The following is a 23,597-nucleotide window of genomic DNA, read 5'->3' on the forward strand; positions in this document are numbered from 1 at the left end:
TAAAGCTGTGCCAGGAATTCCAGTGCCCATTATGAAGCTATGAATGATACACCCTTTCATTCTCCGAAATGTGCATATTTATGGAAAATTAAGAGATGATTTATCCCTGAGAAGAATTTGATCTTCACCACTTCTCAGCAGTCATTAAACTGCCTGGCAACCCCTGTGGACTGGATTCCCCTCCTTGGGAGAAAACAAAGCTTATTTGGAGTTACATTGGCACTTCTAAGCATCTGGGTTACATCTGAATGGAAGCCTCCCGAGGACCCAGCTACATGGGGCAAGATGTGTCACCAGGACAGGCTGGGTGGGATACCTGAGCTCTGCTGGACCCACGAGGGTCTCTGGTGCCTTTGGGGGCATTCCTTCCCCTCTCACCTCTGTGCCCACCGGCTTCTCCAGACCCCATTAAAAATTGCATCTTGAGGATTTGCAACTCCAAGGTCTCAAGGACTGATAACCGCTTGGAGTGATGCCCTGTGCAAAGTGCCTGCAACTCAGCAAGGATCCAAGTTGGCCTGGGACTCCCAGGTCTAGCAACCAGCAGGCTCCCAAAGGACAAGGACCAGGACTGCCTCCTTCTTACTGAACCCCGGGGCCGAGCGTGGATGCTGCTTCACAGCAGGAGTACACAACTTCATGGCTTGGAGAACGCTGGGGTTTCAGACATCAGCTGCAGGGTAAAGGGACATAGTGTTTGGCCAGAGAACTTTCTTCACGTCATATCCATGTGGCTTCATCTGCTTTTCCTACACGACAGGCCACCCCACACCTACCAGGAGAGGCCCAGGGTGTTGAAGGGAGTGCAGTTAGATTAATTTGCCTGGGAGAAGCCAGTGCAGCCCTGGGGTGCATGGGCTCACCTGGCAGGAGAGACTTGGTCCATGGGGAGAAGCCTGCAGTATAGATGGGACCTCCAGGAGCCCAAGTAGCAAAGACCCTGCTGATCCGGGGCCATTGAGCCAGAGGATTTGGGCTGAATGTCCCCAGAGACAAAAGGGAAAGGTAGATCCTTTCCCTTAAAGATGAAAGCCATCGCCCGGGCTTGCTTATTGCTCTCTCTCCTGGTCCTTCCACATGTTGTTTCTGAACTCTTGTTCTGGCATCACAATCCCCGTCACCCTGTCATCTGGCCCTTCCCACCTTTCCACCTTATCTCTTGCAGTGTCTCCTCGTCGACCTGGCACCTGGGTGAAGGCTTGCTCTTGCTGGTGCCCATAGCCCCCAGTGTATGGTCTTGACCTCCCCAGCCATATGGAGACCCAGCCTCAGGAGGGCCCCTCGAGGAAGCCTCCCCTTAGCATGAGGAGTTGCTCCCTTCTGAGGTCCTACTGTCTCCACCATCAGCACAGCACACGGGCTCTTTTTTCTTTTCTTTTTTTTCTTTTTTTTTTTGAGACAGAGTCTCGCTCTGTCACCCAGGCTGGAGTGCAGTGGTGCGACCTCAGCTCACTGCAACCTCCACCTCCTGGGTTCAAGCGATTCTCCTGCCTCAGCCTCCCGAGTAGCTGGGATTACAGGTGCCTGTCACCATGCCCAGCTAATTTTTGTATTTTTAGTAGAGATGAGGTTTCACCATGTTGGCCAGGCTGGTCTTGAACTCCTGACCTCAAGTGATCCACCTGCCTCAGCCTCCCAAAGTGCTGGGATTACAGGTGTGAGCCACTGCGCCCGGCCTGGGCTCTTTTTTTAATGCTTGCTATTTTAATTTCTTTTTTTTTTTTTCTCGTTTTTTTTCTTTTCTTTCCTTTTTTTTTTTTTTTCTGAGACAGGTGCTCGCTCTGTTGCCCAGGCTGGAGTGCAGTGGTGCAATCATAGCTCACTGCAGCCTCTATTTCCTGGGCTCAGGTAATCCTCCTGCCTCAGCCTCCCAAGTAGCTGGGATTACAGGCATGTACCACCATGCATGGATAATTTTTAAATTTTTTGTAGATATGGGTGTCTCTCACTATGTTGCCCAGGCTGGTCATGAACTCCTGGGCTCAAGCAATCCACCCACCTCTGCCTTCCAAAGTACTGGGATTACAGGCATAAGCCACCAAGCCCAGCTGCTTGCTATTAATATTTTTAATTTAATTTTCCTGTTGTGTCTCTCCCAAGATTGTGAGTTTCCCTGAGGACAAGGACAGTATCTTGCTTATTTCTGCGTCTCTTGGACTTCAGAGGAACTTAATAAATATTTATGGACCACCTTATTGTATATTTTGGCCCCTTTCATACAGGAACAAGGTCTGTTTATTTGCTTTGCTCAATGGGCAACTTGCTGTGGGGGCTGGCTTCGTTTTCAAAATTCTGCTTCTCATTGGGAAAGGTAGAATAATTGGAGGTGTGGAGATGGGTGAGGTGCACTTTTTACCCTGAATGCTCTGTAGCCCTTGAAATTTTAATAATCAGCATGTGTTTATGTATTACTTTTGTAATAAAACAAGTTCTTGAAATGATGCTGTTCATACAAATATCAGTTGAGGGAAGCAAGATGACCTTTTATTGGTAAGGTTTTTTTTCCCCTTGATTTTCTCCAGGGCCTAGACTCAAAAAATCCTTCCAGAAGGCCATCACATCTCTCTCCATTTCGTAAATGTGTCTAACTAGGCAACATCTAAGGGACGGCACACAGATTAGGAATTTTATGTGGGCTGTAATAGGGGATCATTTGTAACCGCCTGGAGTCATTTGCAATATTATTTCAGCTGTGTGTGGATTTCAGTTAGTTTTGAGAATCCTTCTGTCACACCAAGATGTTCATGGAAAACCATTTGATGTGTTTTCTCCTCTCGTTTTTCCCTGGGAAAGGGGGCCAGAAACCATGTTTATCCTAGGACCCAAAGGAGGAAAAGGCCACGTCCCTCCACCCCTAAAGAAAACGCTTTTATTTGAAATGTCTTTTCCATTTACCCTACTTTGAATAATGGAGTTTTTTAACTCACTTGTTTTTCTAAATATTAAATTTTCAAAGGAAGAATATTTTTGAGTTCAAAGTGCCTATTTCAAATCTTTAATGGTTCTCTTGGTCTGGCATTCACCAGCAAGTTTTAAAGCAGCCTCCCATGGGTCAATTTGATGGCTAAAAAGATGATTCCAAGCCAACATCATTGGCACATAATGTAAAGAAGACTCTCCCCACAAAACCTTTGCTTTTCATTGTGTTCTGCAGTGGCCATTGGGGCCATCCCCCTGTCTCCAGGCAGGGTGGTAGGTGGACCTGCGAGAGGTGGAATTTGGTGGGGGCAAGCAGCCCAGACTTGCCCAGCGCTTCCCCTGACCTCCAAGCTCCATCAGCTCTGACTTGGGCCTTGCAAAGTGTTTGGACCAGAGGCCAACACTACCTGGAGCAGGAGGCCACGCAGCAGCCCTCCAGCTTGTCCCCAACTGGCCCCAGGCTCCTGGGATTCTTGGACAAATGGCCCAAATTTACCCTGAACCTTCTGCTGTTGCTCTGGCTCTGAGCTTCTTCACAACCTGCACCGTGTAAAACTTGAAGACTCAGAAGAGCTTCTGAAATCCAAAGCAAGCCAGGGCTTTTCCCCATAGGTCCTTCTTTCCGATTCCTCATCATTCTACGCGTGTCTGCTGGTCCCTCGCACCTCCATGCTGCAGACTGGAACTCTGGTCGGGTTGTCAGTTTCAAGTAACGCTAGTGTTTCTCAACAGGGTGCTCCTCTATTGGCATTTGGGGTGGGCAGTTCTGTGTCCTGCATGTTCTGGGTCACTTAGCAGCCCTGGCCAGCCTGCCAGATTCCACTATGACAACCAAGAACACACTCTCAGCCCTGGGACTGGAGTGGGATGCAGTGCAAACCTCAGCCTTTGGGGAGTGGGGACAGTACTGACCTCAACATGGTGGGGAGCAGTACCACCTTCAGCGGAGGGTGGGGCAGTACCACCCCCTGTTGAGGACCACCAGACCCCCAGGTTCTTAGCTATGCCCTGGAGGGCAGGAGTCTCTCCTCTTCTGTCCTGAATCCCCAGCACCCAGAGTGGTTAGTCCTAGCCTCATAGTAGGACATCAGTAAATATTTGCCCAATGAATGAGTAAGATCTATGAACAGTCTTCAAAAGGGCCTGTGAACCCGATGAAAGTGTGCCCTAAATGTGTGCATTGTACACATGTATTCGCTGCAGCAAGAACCCATAACATCCCTCAGATTCTTCAAGGCAACTGTGGGGCATCCTTAAGGGGACATTCAGAAAACTGGCCCAGCCAGTGGCCACTACTGGCCTGATGTTTCTGTAGCTGCAAACATCACCGCACCCTGTTTGTGCGGTGACTTTTAGAGCTACCACTCTGTGTCAATATTCTAATCTCCCTGCAGAAGGGACGGACCATCCTGAACACTCCAGGGACTCTGCTTCCATGAGAGGGCATCCAAGTTGCCTAATGCAGGGGCTGCATTCAGCCCTTCAACAAGAAATGGCCTGAGGCCCGGGCTCTTTCACTCACTCACAGGAGAGTGGGGTAAAAAGAGGGCAGGAACAAGATATGTTTCCCCCAAACTCGAGTGTTTCTTGGGTGACCTTCCCAATAAAAGTCAAAGGACTCGGAGACATCACTCAGCTTGCCGCAAACCCAAGCTCACACAGCAGCTTGGCTGAACTGAATGAGTGAGCCCCGTGGCCTGCCTCCTTCCTGAGAGTTCATTGTTGGTGCAGCTGTTTTAATAAAAGACAATCTATGCCCTGAGGCAGGAAGAACAGTTGGGCCAAACCCGTGGCTGAGCAGAGGGCTCAAGCTCAGACACATCTGCAGACTTGTGCAAAGGTGTGAGCTCACCTTGCAGCCCTGGGGAATTCTGCTTGACCTCAGGGCAGGGGACTCTGAGTGAGGTCGAGGGTGTTGATATAATGATGACTCATTTCTGCTGCTTTCCCAGCATTCTCCTGCTGGTCTTGGGTTGTTCCTGTCCCAGCAAGAGAAGCTACAGCATCCAGAAAGGACAATTGGCCCAGAGAATGGACAAAACCAAGGGCTGGAAGCACCACAACCCGAGAGTTAACCTCTAAAGCAGCAAAGCATTTGCCAAGAAATCTCTGATATCATTTGCCCCAGAGGGATCATACAATTTGCAGAAGCTTTCAGCATATAGGCTAGATCAGTCATGACCCCAGATAACTCCCTTGAGAGAAGATGGAAACTCGAGGAACCCCTGCTAGGCCACAGCAGGCTTCTTCAACATTAGTGAGCCAAAAAACAATCCCCTGGAGAGCTTGTTACATCACAGATGCCCAGCCCCCAACTCCAGAGTCACTTCAGCCGGGGCATCTCTAGCGAGCTCCTAGGTGACGCTGATGCTGCCAGCCTGGGCACCACGCTTTGACAACCACTGGTCCCCAGCAGGGGGTTTTGCACTGTGCTCCATTGCGCCCCCTTGAGGGGAACAGAAGGGATGGGAAGAACAAGTAAAGGGGATTCAGCCCGGACCCTCCCACCTACATTCGGGACACTTCTGGGTCTGTCTTCCAAGTCTGGCTTCTGTGATTAAATAAAGAACCTCTGATAAAAAGGAGAGGTGGGCCCAGGCCTGCACATGGGATGCTCCCAAGAACCAAGCCTCCCTCCTGCTCATTCCAGTGTGTCTGGGGCAGGAGGCTCAAACGTTCAAACAAAACCCCAAATAACAAGCTAAGTGGGCAGAGTCATGAGTGAGCCCCACTTCCAGTGCAGGCACCATCTCAGGGCAGCGGAGTAGCCCTTCCCCTCGGGCAGCCTTGGCCTCCGTGATGGTCTTGTGCCAGGCTCTCTGCAGTGGGAGGGACTACTCTGTCTGTGGCAAGCTTGCTGCTCAGCTGCCCCAGGGACCAGGCAGCAGCCTTGTCCAGGAGAGTGTGCCCAGTGCTGTCTGGAGGCACCCTGCATCTGCCTGGTCCCCAGGACCATCAGAGCCTCAGCACAGCCACCTCATCCTCCACAAACCAACCTTGACATGGATAACCCATGGCCTCCTGGAGCTCGGGGATAGAGCACAGCCTCTGCAGCCCAAGTCTCAGGGTTTGGCTCTTGCCTTCACCACTTCCAAGCTGAGAGACCTGGGGCCAGTCAAGCTGTGTAAACCTCGGTGTCCTCGTCTGTGAAATGGGGATAATTCTAGTATAATACTTGAGCATTAAATGCCGTTCACCACCTGACATGGTGTGAGCCCTCCAGAGTTTTGGCCAATCGTCATTGAGTGTTTTGTTTTCACATTATTTTCGTGTTTCTGATGAAGCAGGAGTGTGCCACCTGTATCAGTTTCTAGGGTGCCCTAACAAACGACCACAAACGGGGGGACTTAAAACAATAGGAATTTATTGCCATACATTCCTGGAGGCTGGAAGTCTAAAATGGAAGATGTTGGCAGGTGCCAGCCTCACTCTGAGGGCTCGGGGTGTGTCTTGGTTTGGAAACACATCACTCCAGGTTCTGCCTGTCTGTCTCTGTCTTCTTCTCATAAGGACACTGATCATATAGGGTCAGGACCCAACCCTGAGTATGACTTTATCTTAATTTGATTATATATGAAAAGACTATTTCCAAATAAGGTAACATTCACAGGTCCCAGGGGGTAGGGCTTCCACATATTACTGGGGAGGACACATTTCAGCCCATGACCCCACTGGACTGGAGCAAGGCCTCAGGGCCCAGCAGCCACGAGGATCTTCCGTGTGAAGTTGTGTGGGCTTCCCCAGACTGTGCTAAGTTCTCCCAAATGGTTGTGTTTTCCAGGGTGTTCAGACTTACATCTCTTGGATATGTTGACCCCAACTGAAAGAAAGCGACAAGGATACATCCACGAGCTCATTGTCACCGAGGAGAACTATGTGAATGACCTGCAGCTGGTCACAGAGGTAAGGGAGCTGGTGGGGCAGGGGGCACGGCAGGGGGCGATGACGGAGGGAGAGGGGAGGGTTCCGTCAAGGAGGTCTATGTCCTGATTCTGAGCCCAAGAAACTTTCTGATGTTTGAGGAGCATCTGGATGGCAAATGCTATAGGAGATTGTGACCGCAGAGACGATTCGTTGCTTATCCATGGCCAACATTGAGTCATTCCCACAGAGGGACAGAGATCACTTAGCCAAGGGCAAGTGAGTCCCTGAGCAGTTGATGGATGGAGTCATGTGAACTGAGAGTCTGGAGTCCACGCTCTACTCAGAGCAGCTCAGCCACCAACCAGGAGGTGCCATGGAGCCAGCCACGCCGCCCTCCTGGCCCGCAGTGTTGGCATCTGGAAATGGGGGGCCATCTGGCTGCTGTCTCAAGTCATTCCTGCCATATATTACCCTGAGACAAACCTGTCACTGAGAATGGCAACGTTTCCTCCCAGGCCCCCACAAAACCCCCTGACCTGAGTGATGCCTCCTCATCTTGTCAGTCCTCCCAGAAGGGCCCTGGCCACCTCATCCAGAACTATGGGGAGATGCGGAGCCCGGCGCTCCTGCTGCTCAGCAGGCCTTTTGTCCACGTCCATGGGAAGATGCCATATTGGGAGACAGGGATTTGCAGAGATGGACCTGCAGTTTGGAGAGTGCTGTGGTAGTCTGGAAACCACCACACCAAACGGGTGTGAAACCATCTTGTCTGATAGTCTTAACATCCAGGAAAGACGCAGCAGGGCTCGCCGCTGTTGGAGGAGTACAGGGTGGGTTGTTGGCCGCAGGACCACCATTAATACTTAGGAAGCATTGATGCAAATTCAAAAAGGTGCCCTTTTCTCAAGATGTTTGACTGTTATTAAATATGCAGTTCAGGATGTCCAGGGTGCAAGTGTCACTCCTTAGATATGGCTCCTTTTTGCACTCTGCAAAACGCACCCCCGTATGTGGTTGCCCTGGTACATGCCGGGTTCAACGTCGGCTTAAGGACTCCTGTGGAATAGGGCTCCCAGGGAGCAGCCGCAGCCCAGCCAAGTTTATGTCGAAGATGGGCTGTCCCCTTCCCTAAAGAGCCTTCAGAAGCGCCTCCTGTGGGAGAAAATGACCTCCTTGCAGGCGGGGGCTTGCAAGTGGAACACGGGGTTCCACTGAGATCTGTGATTTACTGAGAGTTGCTCAACCACACAGAGCTTGGAGGGGCTCATTCATTTTCCAGAGCCCAGGAGAAGGGCAGCACTCACCCCCTTGTAGTGGGCCTGCAAGTGCTGGGTCTGTCCAGGGTCAGCCCAGGAGGCTGAGGACACAGCGATGGAGTCAGTCACCGAGGTGGCCACTGGCTTATTAGAGGAGCTGCCGCCTGGGCTGCTCCTCTCAGAAGGCCCTCGGTTTACCTATGCAGATGAAGGGACTGTCCACAGCCACCGGCACCTTTAAGCCCCGCTTTTCACACCGGTCCAGCCCCTCCCAGTGCGCAGGTGAGACCGCTTAGCCTGCGTGCATGACTTGGTACCGGCCTCCCTGCTTGTCTGGTGGAGTTAAGACCTGTCTCCTGGAGACTTCAGCTGCCCTCCTTCCCCTGTAAAACAATGCAGGCTCTGCTGGGGACCCCCCTCCAGTTTCCAGGGCAGAGGAGGGGCTCTCTGCTTCAGAAACTGCAGGAAAGCAGGCGTTCACCTCTGGGCCTCTCAGCCAAGGTACAGACACCTGAGCCCTTTCCCTGCTCTCAGTGGATCGGTGTGTGAGTGTGTGAGTTTTAAGCTAACTGCTTTCTGAACTGCTTCGTTTTCTGCATCTGTAGATTTTTCAAAAACCCCTGATGGAGTCTGAGCTGCTGACAGAAAAAGAGGTTGCTATGATTTTTGTGAACTGGAAGGAGCTGATTATGTGTAATATCAAACTACTGAAGTAAGCCTCTCCTCTAATCCCCAGCCTGGCTTGGCCTCCTCGGCTCTCGTGCACTCGCACCTCTGTGGGTCTGTGTGTCCTTCTTGCATGCTGCCCTGTGCTTCTTTCTGGCTTTTTTTTTTTTCTTCTCATTGCCACTCACAAACACCATCACCCTTTTGTGCCTTCATGCTTTCTGGAAACGCACTCCGAATCTCTCATTGCAAGAGTAGGTTGCCTGGGCACCCCAGAGCCTGCTGTTGGGTGAATTACTGTGGTTGTGAATTTCCAGGGCTAGGGCGACGCTGGCTCCTGATGGTGCTGGCTCCCTCCTGGGGCGTGGGGCTGCCCCCTCCACGCTTTCCCTCGGACGTGGGATCCCATGGGGGATTATTGGTCTTTTGAAGCATTCTTGGCCCTGCAGATGGAAAAATGTGGAACTGTTCACTGCCTAACGTCAGCAGTTCCTCAGGATCACTCCGGGAAGCTGGCCCTAGGCTGGTCGTATTTTCTTCCAACTTTAGTTTGCAGAGGCAGCTCCAGGGCCAGGAGTCAAGAGACCTGGGTTTGGATTCTGACTTACTCACTGCCTTTCCTTTTTGAGCCTTAGTTTCCCCATCTGTAAAATGAAAGGGTTGGATTCGATCATCACAAAGGTCTCTTCCAATTCTTAGAAAAAAAAAAATCTGTATCCACCACGCTCTCATTGTAACATCACTTGCTAGAACACAGATTAAGTCACAGCCTGCAGGGCGCGTGATACTCCCTGCTGGGAGGAAGGGCCACCCACTTCCTGGGCCCGAGGATGGAGGGCAGGCTCCCAGAACCTTGCGTCCATTCCTGATCTTCATCCGTGTCATTGGGAAGTCCCCATTTCCTAAACGTGGTCTCTGCATTGTTCTTATAAGGTAATTTCAGGTCCCCACTTTCCTGAGCGTGTGTTTGGGAGTGGATGGAGGGATGGAGAGGAGGTGTGGAGAGGTGGACATGAAGAAAGATACATAATGTCTGCTGGCTTGGTGCTCTAGAAGACGAATGATCCAAGGTGACATCAGGCAGGCTTTTAGAGAAGGTCTGGACTCCACTGCCCGCGCCCCCCGCCACCCGATGCCGTGGAAGCCTTTCGAACTTAGGTCTGGTGTCAGACCCTTGGGCTCACATCCGCTATTGCCTCTGGCTGTGTGTCTTCTGGCAGGTCACTTTGGTCCCTGGGCCTCAGTGTTCTCGTCTACATAGACGATAGCTGGGCACAGTGGCTCACGCCTGTAATCCCAGTGCTTTGGGAGGCCAAGGTGGGTGGATCACTTGAGGTCAGGAGTTTGAGACCAGCCTGGGCAACATGGTGAAACCCCATCTGTACCAAAAATACAAAAAGTAGCCGGGTGTGGTTGTGGGTGCCTGTAATCCCAGCTACTAGGGAGGCTGAGGCAAAAGAATCGCTTGAACCCGGGAGGCAGAGGTTGTAGTAAGCCAAGATCGCACCACTGCACTCCAGCCTGGGCCATGGGAGTGAAACCCTGTCTCAAAAAAAGAAAAAAAAAAAAAAAAGAAAAGAAAATATACCTGTAAGTTAAAACTTTTTTCCTTGGGCAGCTATCAGTGGGGGCTGGGGGAGGTGGGAGATGTTTCTGAGCTTCCCAAGTAGCCCTTAGAGAGGGCTTCCCCCACTTCAGGGTTGGCCTGAGGGAAACTGATGCTGGCCTCAGCTCCCCATACCTCTCTGTTGTCTTTTAACCCCCATCTGGGAAGAAGCAGCCTCTTTCTTGAGCTGTGTGGGGGGCCAGGCCTGCGTGCTTCTTCCTCCTGTCGGCTCTGACTTGCTCCACAGTTGTGGAGGTGGGAACTGACAGCCCTGTTACAGCTGAAGCAGCGAAGCTCAGAGAGGCTGAGTGACTTCCCTAAAGTCACACAGTAGGGTGGCTGCTCTGTGGATGATGCCTAGGTCCCGGAATAGAGACTCCGCCCAGTCCTGCCCCCGTGGAAAAAAACATGGGCCCAGAAGTCAGACATCCCAAGTTTTTGTCTGGGCTCCGGCCCCTTCTAACTAGTTTTGGGCATTAAGGTGGCAGTCATGGTGCTTGTCCTGCCTACCATGCACGGTCATTCTGAGAGCAAGGGATCGGGTGTCCCAGGGGCACGCCGTCCATCAGGGCGCTGATGTGTACAGGGGCTGCTGGCTTCCCTCCATCCCAAGGTTCTCTATCCCCGTTCCTCTGATTCCCGGATTAGCTTGTTTGGACTAACTGGCTCATGTCTTCATGCTCCAGATAAAATCTTATGTTGAACCGTAGCCTTCTGGGGACCTGATTTCTTTTTCTTCTTTTCTACATTTTACTAGAAAAAATCTCAAACATACAGAAAATTTGAAAGAATTGTAGAGTGAACCCCCACATCATAAACTGGACAAAGAACATCGTGCTGTATTTGCGTGGCTGCATAGACATAATTTCTTCATGCCAAGGAATAACTGTGATGAGGGGAGATCGAGGGCTCCTAGCAGCCGAGAGAGGGAGGCATTTGAGGATAAGAAGTTAAGGCAGCAATCCCTGGAGTGCCACCAGTGAGCAGCCATATGTCTGCTACTCCTGATCCTACAGTCCTTGTATTTGGGGGGTGGGGCAGGGGGTAGGGCAGTTATCAAACAAGTCAACAATAAATAAATAACATGAAAATAAAAAGGGCTCACTGGGACACATGGACTTCCTACTAATGATGCCTCATTGAGGGTTAGAGCAAATGGCTGGCTCTCTTGTGAGGAAGCTGAGACCTGAGAAATGTGCCTTTCATAGACAAGGTAGGGCAGACAGGTCTAGAACCTTATTATATCCAGAGCCTGGAGCAGGACCCTCAGGACAGCTGTCAGAAATGATGGCAGAAGGGCCGGGCGCGGTGGCTCATGCCTGTTATCCCAGCACTTTGGGAGGCCGAGGTGGGTGGATCATGAGGTCAGGAGACTGAGACCATCCTGGATAACACGGTGAAACCCCACATCTACTAAAAATACAAAAAAATAGCCAGGCGTGGTGGCAGGCGCCTGTAGTCCCAGCTACTCGGGAGGCTGAGGCAGGAGAATGGTGTGAACCTGGGAGGTGGAGTTTGCAGTGAGCTGAGATCGCACCACTGCACTCCAGCCTGGGCGACAGAGTGAGACTCCGTCTCAAAAAATAAATAAATAAATAAATAAATAAATAAATAAATAAAAAAGAAACCTCATCTCTACTAAAAAAAAAAAAAAAAGAGCTGTGCATGGTGGTGCATGCCTGTAATACAAACTACTCAGGAGTCTGAGGCAGAAGAATTGCTTGAACCCGGTGGGGGCAGAGGCTGCAGTAAACCAAGATCGTGCCACTGCACTTCAGCCTGGGCAACAGAGTGAGACTGTGTCACAAAAAAAAAAAAAAAAAAAATGATAGCAGAAGGGAAGCAGAAGTGAGGTGGGGTGACCAACCCAGGTTTGGGGAACTGTTTTTTATCAAGAGGCTTTCCTGTCCCCTCGATGGAAAAAGAAAAGAAAAAAAAAAATAAGAGCTTGTCCCAAAACAGTGTTTTTCTTAAATATTTGACTCATCTTCTTTTTAACTTAAGAAGAATGGATTCCATTTTATCTTGTTTAAGCAGAAAATGAAGGAAAAATAAAAAATAAAAATCAGTTTGGGGTAATGACAGATGGTGAGAAAGAAGAAAAAAAGGATGTGGGGTTGGGAGAAGGAGAAGAGGGAAGGAGAGAGGGCATGGAGCAGATGGTGGGAAGTCCAGCAGGGCGGGAAGTGCAGAGGCTGAGGCTGGGACCAGCAGGGAAAGGCTTGAGGGTGAGATGGCGGGAGCAGGGCAGCCGCGTCTGGGAAGATGGGCAGGTGCCCAGAGCAGCTTGGAGGCAGTCGTGGTGGGAGGTGGGTTGGGGCCTCTGAGGCTGTGGTCCCAACCATGGGCTCTGGAGTCAGACCTGGGTTCCAGGGTTACCTCTGTCACCTATTAGCTCTGAGACTTGGGTCAAGTCACTGAATTTCTGCATGCCTGAGTTTCCCCAATAGGAAATGGGGATAATAATATATGTAAAACTCTGTTTGACACATAGGAAGCATTAATAAATGCTAGTTCCATGACTGTCCACTTGGTCTGCAGACTTCAGAGGGTTACAGACACTCATGTGTTCAGCAATCATTGAGCGCTCTTTGAAACATTTGTTAGCCAGTTAATTGCCTTTTGCAGTTCAAGTCCTCTCATCTGTAAACCTTTCTAGGAGACTGCCGATCAGCTCACCACAAGCAGAGTACTCTCAGGGCTGTGGCTGCAGCAGCCGAGTCACATGATCCCTGGGCCTGGTAACACCTTGCGGTCTTCATAAGTCTTTGCCTATACAGTAGACCATCCTGGATGAAGACCCATGACTGAATCTAATAGGTGCCTAGTCCATACTAAATCAGGCTTTAATTTTAGGCCTGTCTGCTGGTTGGGTAACTCTAGTCTACAAGTGTGGGTCTGCAGAACCCAGGAACTAATTCCTCAAGACAATCACTGTCTGCAGATGCTCTTTCTTCTTTTCTTTTTTTCTTGTCTCCTTCATCCTTTAATAAAAAACAGGCCAGTGGCCAGGGCCGGGCACGGTGGCTCGTGCCTATAATCTCAGCACTTTGGGAGGCCAAGGTGGGCGGATCACTTGAGGTCAGCAGTTCGAGACCAGCCTGGCCAACATGGCGAAACCCCATCTCTACTAAAAAAATAAAAATTAGCTGGGCATGGTGGCGGGTGCCTGTAGTCCCAGCCACTCGGGAGACTGAGGTGGAGGTTGTAGAGCTGGGATTGCACCACTGCACTCCAGCCTGGGCTACAGAGTGAGACTGTGTCTCAAACAAAACAAAACAAAACAGGAGAAGGAAAGGGTGAAAGTACTTTTTATTCACTTGTTAAAAAAACTACTCCTCATAGGAAAATGATGGAATGATGGAATTTCTTCCTGTTTCCATTCATTGCAAGTTTATAACGTGGCTATCCAGGGCTCTCATCCCCCCAAATTATTGGTGTCATCACCCTTGAGCACATTTTTGCTCGTTGTGGTATTTCACACCAACCCCTCAATGGGGCAGTGGCCTTTGGGCCATCCTGAGGACACCAAGCTGCCACTGCTCCCCACACCCCAGAGGCAGCCAGTGCTGATCTCCCCATGAGGGCATCCACTTCAGGTGGAATCGCTGACTGCTCACACCACATCATTTATGGTCCCTAAGTTTTTCTCCTTGGCTTGCCCGGTCCAAGGGACTTTATTTTAGCCAAAAATGTGGGAGAAAGAAAAGAAAGTGATCTGAAGTTTTTAAAGCTTAATATAAATATTGCAGAGCTTCCTTGGAATTCAATAGCCTGCCCCGTACCTCAAAGGCTTCTCCAACATGACCATGAAAGCAGCCAAAGGCATTCAATAGGGACATCCTCCCAGCCTTGTGTTAAAGTCATAGGTTATACCATTTTGTTCCATCTACCCATCCATCCACCCATGATCACTAACAAGGATAGCTGAACACACCCATGGCTTCATGTTGTGGTCCTGCCATGTAGTACATTGCTGTCCTTACTGTGTATAAGCTCAGTGCCATGCCCTTCTTCCAGATGCTGGTGTTAAGGGTTCACATGTTGAAGTTGGGAGAAGGGAAGCACAGTCCTAGTTACCATAGCTCTGAGCACTCACACTGCAGGCAGACCCCAGAACACACACTTCCCAGTCCCATCAACACCTCTCCTGAATTCCAGGATATACATTTTTTGGGTTCATTGGCCCATTATCATAGTAATAGACCTCTTTTCCGAACTCCTCTTAATTTAGTTAACTCAGCTCTAGCAATGAAGCAGCGAATCACAGAGGTAGTTCAAACAGTCATTTATACCTGGCTTTTGCTGAATCTCATGGGATTATTTTGCCAAGGCATTTGTTTTGCCATCTTAATTATGTTCTTTTTAGCCAAAAATCATCCTTCCCCATCCTCTGGCAATAGCAACTTCCCTTGGGCAGAAGTGTCTCCTGGAAATAGGATCAGTGCTCAGGCCACATCAACCTGGGGCTTTCACCACCGATAATCTGTGTAGTGAGGCATCGACACAGGGGACCCATTTGAGTTGTTCAAGAAAAAAACTCCGTATTTCTGCACAAGAAAAACAAATTGTAACAAACAGCCACTCTGCCAAAGAAAAATGCTCTGGTGCTACCTCTCTGTAGCCCTAGACTCATTTCTTTCTCCATTCCTTGTCTCCCAAATAGATCCCTTAGTGGCCCTTGAGGCTGTGCCCCTCACACACATTCTGTTTCTGTGCAACCTAAGTGTGCTGTGGTGCTGTCAGATAGCGTGAAAGCAGGGGGCTCACCTCCCGTGTTTCCGTGCAGAGCGCTGAGAGTCCGCAAGAAGATGTCCGGGGAGAAGATGCCTGTGAAGATGATTGGAGACATCCTGAGCGCACAGCTGCCGCACATGCAGCCCTACATCCGCTTCTGCAGCCGCCAGCTCAACGGGGCTGCCCTGATCCAGCAGAAGACGGACGAGGCCCCAGACTTCAAGGAGTTTGTCAAAGTAAGGAGCCAGGCTGTGCAGAGACTGGGCCCCAGAGTGGCGATCTTTGGGCAGCTGGATGTGTGAGGGGCTAATTCAAAAGTCTGCAAGCGTGTTCCCACTAGATGCCAACAGGGCCTAGGGTCTTGGCTAAGCCTTAGGGGACTGGCACTCACTGGCAAGTATGGCTGTCACCAAAGGGGTGGGCTTGGAGAGGAGGGGTGAGCCCTAGGCTTGAAAGCTTTGAAAGTGTCTTTAGGGATCTGTTTTCAAGATGCTATTGGTGTTATTTGGATGCATGTTTAAATCTTTCATTTCATTTGCAAGGCCCAGGCAGGTCTTAGATTTCCTCTTGTGTTTAATCGCCATATCCTCAGTTCTTTGCTGGTCTCTGCCCTTCACTTGCAGAGGGAATGGCCAGGACTCCCAGTGGCCCCTTCATTCCTTTCGCAGTTGGTTCTGCTTGATGTGCTCCCGCCTTAGACAGCCTGTGGGAGTCAGTGTGGGATGCCAGGACCTCTTCCTTGGAGGTGGCAGGGATCTGGAGAGTTGGGAGTCCACCAGGGGATGTTTGGGGAGGTAATGCGGATACTGCTGGAAGACCTGCAGCTCTGGGACTTGGCCTTGGCCAGTGTGGGTCTCTGCTGGCCATGCTGGGCCATTCAAACAGCCCCCACATCTCCTGGAGAAAAAAGGGAGGAAGAGAATAAAATAGTTTCTGTGAAACAGGTATCTTTTGATGAATAAACAACAAAATAATAGTAACAGGCATATCTTTGGATCTCATGCATTTTGGAGACAGGCCATCCTCACCTGTCCTAGAGTGGTGCTTGTGGAATCACTGTGGTGAGGCACAAGCGCAGCCTCTTCTTGGTCAGAGCCTCATGTGAGCTTGTTGTTTCTGCCTCTCATGGTGTTTCTCAGCCTAGACTTGCCAGCCAAGGCATGGGGCACTCTGAGGTCATTCCAAGGGGAGAAAGATTGCTAAGAAGGAGGCCTTGGGTGGATGGAGACGAGAGAGCAGATGCTGAGCTGCTGGGCGCCATGGACCACTTGGGGTTTCAGCCAAGGGCTGGGCTCTTCCTAGGCCCGAGCAAGATGAGTTCATTGTTGGATGCACTTGAACTTCAGGGAAGTGCTGACACCAGCCCAGAGCAGGGGCCTCATTGTCCCTCCCCGCCCCTCTCCTCTTCACCTCTCCCCACCTCCTCTCAGTGGGAATGTGGCATGTCGTTGCCAGCTGCGAGGTGTTCCTGGAATGATGGTGTCCACAGCTGGAGCAGGTCCCGGTGCTGACAGTTATCAGGTCTCAGGGCTCCAGTCAATGCAGCTGCCCGTTTCTAAGGCATTAAAACAGACCACAGCCTTTGACAGCTAAGTGGCCAGACCCTGAAACTGGAGTCTTGACCCCTGTTGTCTGAGCTCCTCTTTCTCAGCCCTGCCTGGAGTTCCCAGAGGCACGTGCAGGCTCCACTCAAAACTAGACAATGAGATTTAGCCCTTCCAGCAGTTCTGGGGTGTAAGAGGAATTTTTCCTCTAACCGTATAGTCTTGTGACTCTTGTTCCTGGGAATGTTATAAAGTTTCTGCAGACATCCAGACGAAATATTCTCTGTAAAGCCAGAATCTCATCTCTGTGCATAAGGAACCATGCATGCCATGGAGGGTATGCTGAATCCAGAGTGCAGGGCTTAACCCTGCTGGCTGAGTCACATCTGTGGGTCTCCATTCTCCATCTGGAAAGTGTGTCATCCTGGACAGGGTAACTAGTCAGGCCCTTCCAACCCCAGGTCTCTCAGTTGTCATCCAGATAAATGAGATAATGGGTGGAGCGTCCTCACTGACATTAGTATTGATGTCACTAACTTTGGATTTTGCAAGTTTCTTAAGTACATTTAAAAACATCTCTTATTTCAGAGATTGGCAATGGATCCTCGGTGTAAAGGGATGCCACTCTCTAGTTTTATACTGAAGCCTATGCAACGGGTAACAAGATACCCACTGATCATTAAAAATGTAAGTACCTGTCTTGCCTTTTCAAGCAGGGGACGGCTTTCTCTGTATTGGAGAGGGCTGGGGTCATGGACAAGATTCCCAGTGAACACATCTGGTAACTGTTGTGTAGAAAGCACGAGACAACAAGGTGTCACAGAGGTCTGCTTGGTAACTCAGAAAGAAAAGCTGGTTTATCACGCAAAGAGCTGGCTGGGCACGGTGGCCCACGCCTGTAATCCCAGCACTTTGGGAGGCCGAGGTGGGCGGATCGCTTGAGCCCAGAAGTTCAAGCCCAGCCTGGGCAGCATAATGAGACCCTATCTCTATTTAAAAAAAAAAAAAAAAGAGAGCTAATACTGTGTCCGGAATTGGTGGGTTCTTGGTCTCGCTGACTTAAAGAATGAAGCCGCAGACCCTCGCGGTGAGTGTTACAGCTCTTAAGGTGGCGCGTCTGGAGTTTGTTCCTTCTGATGTTCAGATGTGTTCGGAGTTTCTTCCTTCTGGTGGGTTCGCGGTCTCGCTGGCTCAGGAGTGAAGCTGCAGACCTTCGCGGTGAGTGTTACAGCTCTTAAGGCGGCGCGTCTGGAGTTGTTCGTTCCTCCCGGTGGGCTCGTGGTCTCGCTGGCTCAGGAGTGAAGCTGCAGACTTTCGCGGTGTTACAGCTCATAAAAGCAGTGTGGACCCAAAGAGTGAGCAGCAGCAAGATTTATTGCAAAGAGTGAAAGAACAAAGCGTTCACGGTGTAGAAAGGGACCGAGCAGGTTGCCACTGCTGGCTCGGGCAGCCTGCTTTTATTCTCTTATCTGGCCCCACCCACATCCTGCTGATTGGTAGAGCCCAGTGGCCTGTTTTGACAGGGGGCTGATTGGTGCGTTTACAATCCCTGAGCTAGACATAAAGACTCTCCACGTCCCCACCAGACTCGGGAGCCTAGCTGGCTTCACCTAGTGCATCCCACACCGGGGCTGCAGGTGGAGCTGCCTGCCAGTCTTGCGCCATGCGCTTGCACTCCTCAGGCCTTGGGTGGTCGATGGGACTGGCCGCGGTGGAGCAGGGGGCGGCGCTCGTCGGGGAGGCTCGGGCTGCACAGGAACCCACGGAGGCGGGGGAAGGCTCAGGCATGGCGGGCTGCAGTCCCGAGCCCTGCCCCGCAGGAAGGCAGCTAAGGCCCGGCGAGAAATCGAGCACAGCGCCGGTGGGCTGGCACTGCTGGGGGACCCAGTACACCCTCCGCAGCCGCTGGCCCGGGTGCTTAGTCCCTCATTGCCCGGAGCCAGCAGGGCCGGCCGGCTGCTCCGAGTGCGGGGCCCGCCAAGCCCACGCCCACCCGGAACTCCAGCTGGCGCGCAGGCGCCGCACGCAGCCCCGGTTCCTGCTCGCGCCTCTCCCTCCACACCTCCCTGCAAGCTGAGGGAGGGGGCTTCGGCCTTGGCCAGCCCAGAAAGGGGCTCCCAGAGTGCAGTGGTGGGCTGAAGGGCTCCTCAAGTGCTGCCAAAGTGGGAGCCCAGGCAGAGGAGGCACCGAGAGCGAGCGAGGGCTGTGAGGACTGCCAGCACGCTGTCACCTCTCAATACTGCACAGCCTTCAGATGTGTGACCAAGTGGCTTCTACCTTGTAAGTCAGAAAATGAGAGCTTAGTCGTTGATTCTTTTTTTAATTTTTTTTTTCTAGAAGAAAATAACATGGAATCACAGAAACAGTCTGTGGTCTGTGCCTTTCTCCCTTGACTCTTTCTTAAAGACAGGCCCAGTGCCTCTAGGCCTTGATTTTCTTAGCAGAAAAGAGAAAGAAACGTAATGCTACGACCTGTCTTCAGAAGGCCATTGTGAAACACTGTATTAGTCCATTCTCACACTGCTGTAAAGGACTGCCCAAGACTGGGTAATTAATAAGGAAAGAGGTTTAATTGACTCAGTTCCACATGGCTGGGGAGGACTCAGGAAACTTACAATCATGGTGGAAGGGGAAGCAAACACATCCTTCTTCACATAATGGCAAGAAGGAGAAGAATGGGAGCCCAGCGAAGGGGGAAACCCCTTACAAAACCATCAGATCTTGTGAGAACTCACTCACTCTCACTAGAACAGGATGGGGGAAGCCACCCCAACGATTCAATTATCTCCACCTGGTCTCTCCCACAACATGTGGGAATTATGGGAACTACAATTCAAGATGAGATTTGGGTGGAGGCGCAGCCAAACCATGTCAGACACTGTGTGTTGATATTAGATGATTGTTCTTCTCCTGTCACTTTGAGAAAGCCAATACCAAAAGAAAAAAGAAAGAACAAAATTAGGGTTTCAGTGTCCCCACCTGTAAAACGAGTGAACAGATTTAGATGTCCTCTGAGCCTATGTTTGTAAAACCACAGGGAGTATAGCTCCTGGAAAGAGGTTTTAGATCTGGTTCCTTTTAATGGAAAATGGTATTTAGAAACTCAGATGTGGGCACTGGCGTGCTCATTGCTACTGGGGTGATTTTGTGTTCCTCTCGGTGGCAGAGCTGGGAAATATATGAATGTCTTTTCATGCACACATATTTACATATGCCAATGTATATACACATATATTTATATTTACTTCTAGATCCATCTATCCATGTATATTAGAACTCATGAATTCACACCAATACCTCCTATTCTAATCCAATACTGCAGAATTTTTTCCAGCCTTTCCCCTTCTGCCTTTGTAACTCCCTGCTCTGTGAAGAGCCTGGCTCTCATTATCCTCAATGTGTTTCCTTATTTGCTCAGTCTTCTTACATGTGACAAATCTCCCTCCCACATAAGCCATCTCCTCAGTCCAGCCCCAGCTCAACTCCACAAAATACACTGTGGATCTTTGGCTGAGTTAAATACTTAGTTTTGAAATAAGTTTTCAACTTACTGTTTTCTCTCTTCCAACGCCACAGTTACTATTTAATTAGCTCAGTACTTCTCTTTTTTCTCCCAATGTTTAATTGCAAATTGAAGTTGAAAACAAGCTTTTAAAATAGGTGTTCTATATCTAGCCAATGGGAGAAAAACTAAAACAAGAAAAGGACTGAATGGCCCAAATATTTAAAAGGGGGAAAAAAACTATTTGCAGAAACACGATTGATTTCTTCCAGAGCACCCAGAAAAATGAACTGAAAACCAGCTGAACTAAGAAGAGAATTGAAAACAGTGGTCAGCTATGAGATACATATGAAATCTGCTAAAGTACTAATACTAAATATTTTTATGATACTGATGTGGAGAAATTCTTAGCATGGTCTCAGAGACATGCTAATCCTAAACTTAAAGGATTTAGATCATAGCAACCTAAAAAATACCCAAACTTTCATCTGGGCATAGTGGCTCACACCGTAATACCAGCACTTTGGAAGACCAAGATGGGTGGATCACTTGAGGTCAGGAGTTCAAGACTAGCCTGACCAACAGGGTGAGACCCTGTCTCTACTAAAAACACAGAAAAAATTAGCCGGGAGTGATGGTGTGTCAGGTTTGAGGCCCAGCTGAGGTCTGAGGGGAGTGGGTGAACGTGAGGCAGGGAGCTGGAAGAACACTTGAGAGACAGCAGGTAGATGGGACATGGCTTTATTCAACAGCTTTTTCACAGTGTCAGTGTTGTCTTTATATACCTCACACACAATAGTGGCTTAGAGCCAGGTGATTAGCCTCCCATGTTATGGCTACATAGCTGTGATTATGTAATGCACAGAATTGTGCACCTGCACTCTAATCCCGCTGAGTCATGCAGGCTGTTTACATCTGCGTATGGCTGCCTGGTTGCAGCACAGCCATGTTCCTTACATGATGTGTATCTGTAATCCCAGCTGCTCGAGAGGCTGAGGCAGGAGAATATCTTGAACCTGGCAGGCAGAGGTTGCAGTGAGCCAAGATCACACCACAGCACTCCAGCCTGGGTGACAGAGTGGGACTGTGTCTCAAAAAAAAAAAAAAAAAAAAACCCCAAATTTTATTCTGGGGAACAACGTATATGTTCATTAATGGGAATGGTTAAATAATTATGGTAGATCTGTACTATGAAAATATTTAAAAAGATACGAGCAACTTCTACTCTATGTATTAGTCTGGAAAGACACTGAGAAAATGCTGTTATGTGAAAAAGCAACACTAAACTCACTGAGCAATCCTATGGTATGATGCATTTTGCAAGAAGAGGGGAAAGAGCTATGATTGAGTCACTGCACTCCAGCCTGGGTGACAGAGTGAAACTCTGTCTCAAAAAAAAAAAAAAAAAAAAAAAAGGCCGGATGTGGTGGCTCATGCCTGTAATCCCAGCACTTTGGGAGGCCGAGGCAGGCAGATCCTGAGGTCAAGAGATCAAGATCATCCTGGCCAACATGGTGAAGCCCCGTCTCTACTAAAAATACAAAAATTAACTGGGCATGGTGGTGCACGCCTGTAGTCCCAGCTACTCGGGAGGCTGAGGCAGGAGAATTGCTTAAACCCACGAGGTGAAAGTTGCAGTGAGCCAAGATCGCACCACTGCACTCCAGCCTGGCGACAGAGTGAGACTCAGTCTCAAAAAAAAAAAAAAGATAGAATATAGAACTTGAAGTTGCTGAGAGGCAGTAGGCAGTATGGAATAGCAGTGAAGAGCACATAGCCTGGAGCCAGGCTGGCTGGGGTTTGAATCTTGGTACTTAACCACTGTGTGCTCTTGGGCAAGTTGGGCCTCAGTTTGGGCCTCAGTTTCTTGTCTGTAAAATAAGGACACTGATAGTACCTACTGCATAGTGATGTGGGAATTAACTGAGTTAATGTATGCAAAGTGGCTCATACTAGGCAGTATATAAATGTTAGTTTTATCATTGAGAACACTTATGCACTAAATGTACAAAAAGTTCACACTCACAGACAATAAAAGAAAATACATAACAAAACAAGAAAATACTTTGATTTTGGCTTGCCAGATGGGCGTATATTGAAAAGATTATAGGTCCCAGTGTTGGCAAAGATCTGGGTGGAAGTTAAATTGATACAGCCTTTTTTGGAAGGCGATTATAGATCAAACTATAATTTCTCTTTGGCTCAGCAATTCCACCTCTAGGAATTTATTCTAAGGAAATAATTTAAGAAATATTGAAAAGTTGGAAGCATCATAAAGTTTTATGGGAAGGTAGCTATTTAGACGCATTGTGCTCAATAACGTGCTCAATCAATATTGGGGTCTGCCCCAATAATGATATAAAACCCTCAAAATGATAATATGTATGAAATGGACATGGAACATTGTACTATAAAGCAATGTACGAAATAGTACAGTATAAAATGGTAGTTTTTGTAAAATGGTAGTATGATCCAATTTTTATTTTTATTTTTATTTACTTTTTTTGAGACAGAGTCTCGCTCTGTCACCCAGTCTGGAGTGCAGTGGCACGATCTCAGCTCACTGCAATGTCCGCCTCCTGGGTTCAAGCGATTCTCCTGCCTCACCCTTCTGAGTAGCTGAAACCACAGGCAGGTACAATCATGCCCGGCTAATTTTTGTGTTTTTAGTGGAGACGGGGTTTGACCATGTTGGCCAGGCTTGTCTCAAACTCCTGACTTCAAGTGATCATCCTGCTTCGGCCTCCCAAAGCAATTTTTATTCTTGAAATAATGGGGAGATTATTAGTGATTTTTAGGTTCTTTGTAACTTTTTGAATTTTCTAAATTTTGTACATTGTACAATATTACTTTTATAATTAGAAAAATTGATAAACCTGTTTGAATTTTGAAACTAAACAAAACAAATGAATTTACTCAAGCCAGCTGGGTGGGTTCCTAGCCTGTAGTAGTGGTTCTCAGATTTGGCTGCATGTTAGAACATCTGGAAACCTCTAGAAAACCCCTAAGCCTGAGTTTCACCCCCCCAGGGATTTTGATTTAGTCATGGATGAGGCCTCAGATTTTCCAAAAGGATTCTAATGTACAGTCAGGATTGGCCCAGAGGTTGGGGTTGTTGCTTGGAATTGATTTGTGGACACACAAGACATAGAAAACAGTGTGTGTTTTTCTCCATTTGAGCGTCTGCTTAGGACTTTAAACCACGGTATGCCTTTGGGATAAGATATTCAGAGTCAGGGCCATTTACATTATTTGTATGTGGACAAGGCCTGGGCAAATATGCCCTCGGCATTCTCCTGGTACACTTCAAAGGTGGCTTAGGGTCTTTCTTCATTCTCCAGCACAGGGTGATCATTGTTTTTAGGGGCCTCGAAGTCCTTTGAGGATCTGATGGTAATCACTGTTGCTTATTGAGCACTTTCTAAGGGCCAGGTGCTTTGCCAAGAGGTCCATGTGTCTCATTTAGTTCTCCACACACCATATAAAGGAGGCTATTAACCTCC

General features: G+C 49.2%; 1 protein-coding gene across 5 annotated transcripts in view; it reads left to right on the forward strand.

Moving 5' to 3' along the window:
* Window positions 1–23,597, forward strand: part of ITSN1 (intersectin 1) — a 257,613-nt gene that overhangs the window by 207,742 nt on the left and 26,274 nt on the right. For all 5 annotated transcript variants that reach the window (XM_034947835.3, XM_034947836.3, XM_008977693.5 and 2 more), the window contains 4 exons: window positions 6,701–6,822; window positions 8,645–8,751; window positions 15,101–15,284; window positions 17,181–17,279. In XM_034947835.3, coding sequence (XP_034803726.3) covers window positions 6,701–6,822; window positions 8,645–8,751; window positions 15,101–15,284; window positions 17,181–17,279 — 512 coding nt within the window. The remainder of the gene's footprint in view (window positions 1–6,700; window positions 6,823–8,644; window positions 8,752–15,100; window positions 15,285–17,180; window positions 17,280–23,597) is intronic.

The sequence above is a fragment of the Pan paniscus genome, chromosome 22 (assembly GCF_029289425.2).
Source record: "Pan paniscus chromosome 22, NHGRI_mPanPan1-v2.0_pri, whole genome shotgun sequence".
NCBI lineage: Eukaryota > Metazoa > Chordata > Mammalia > Primates > Hominidae > Pan > Pan paniscus.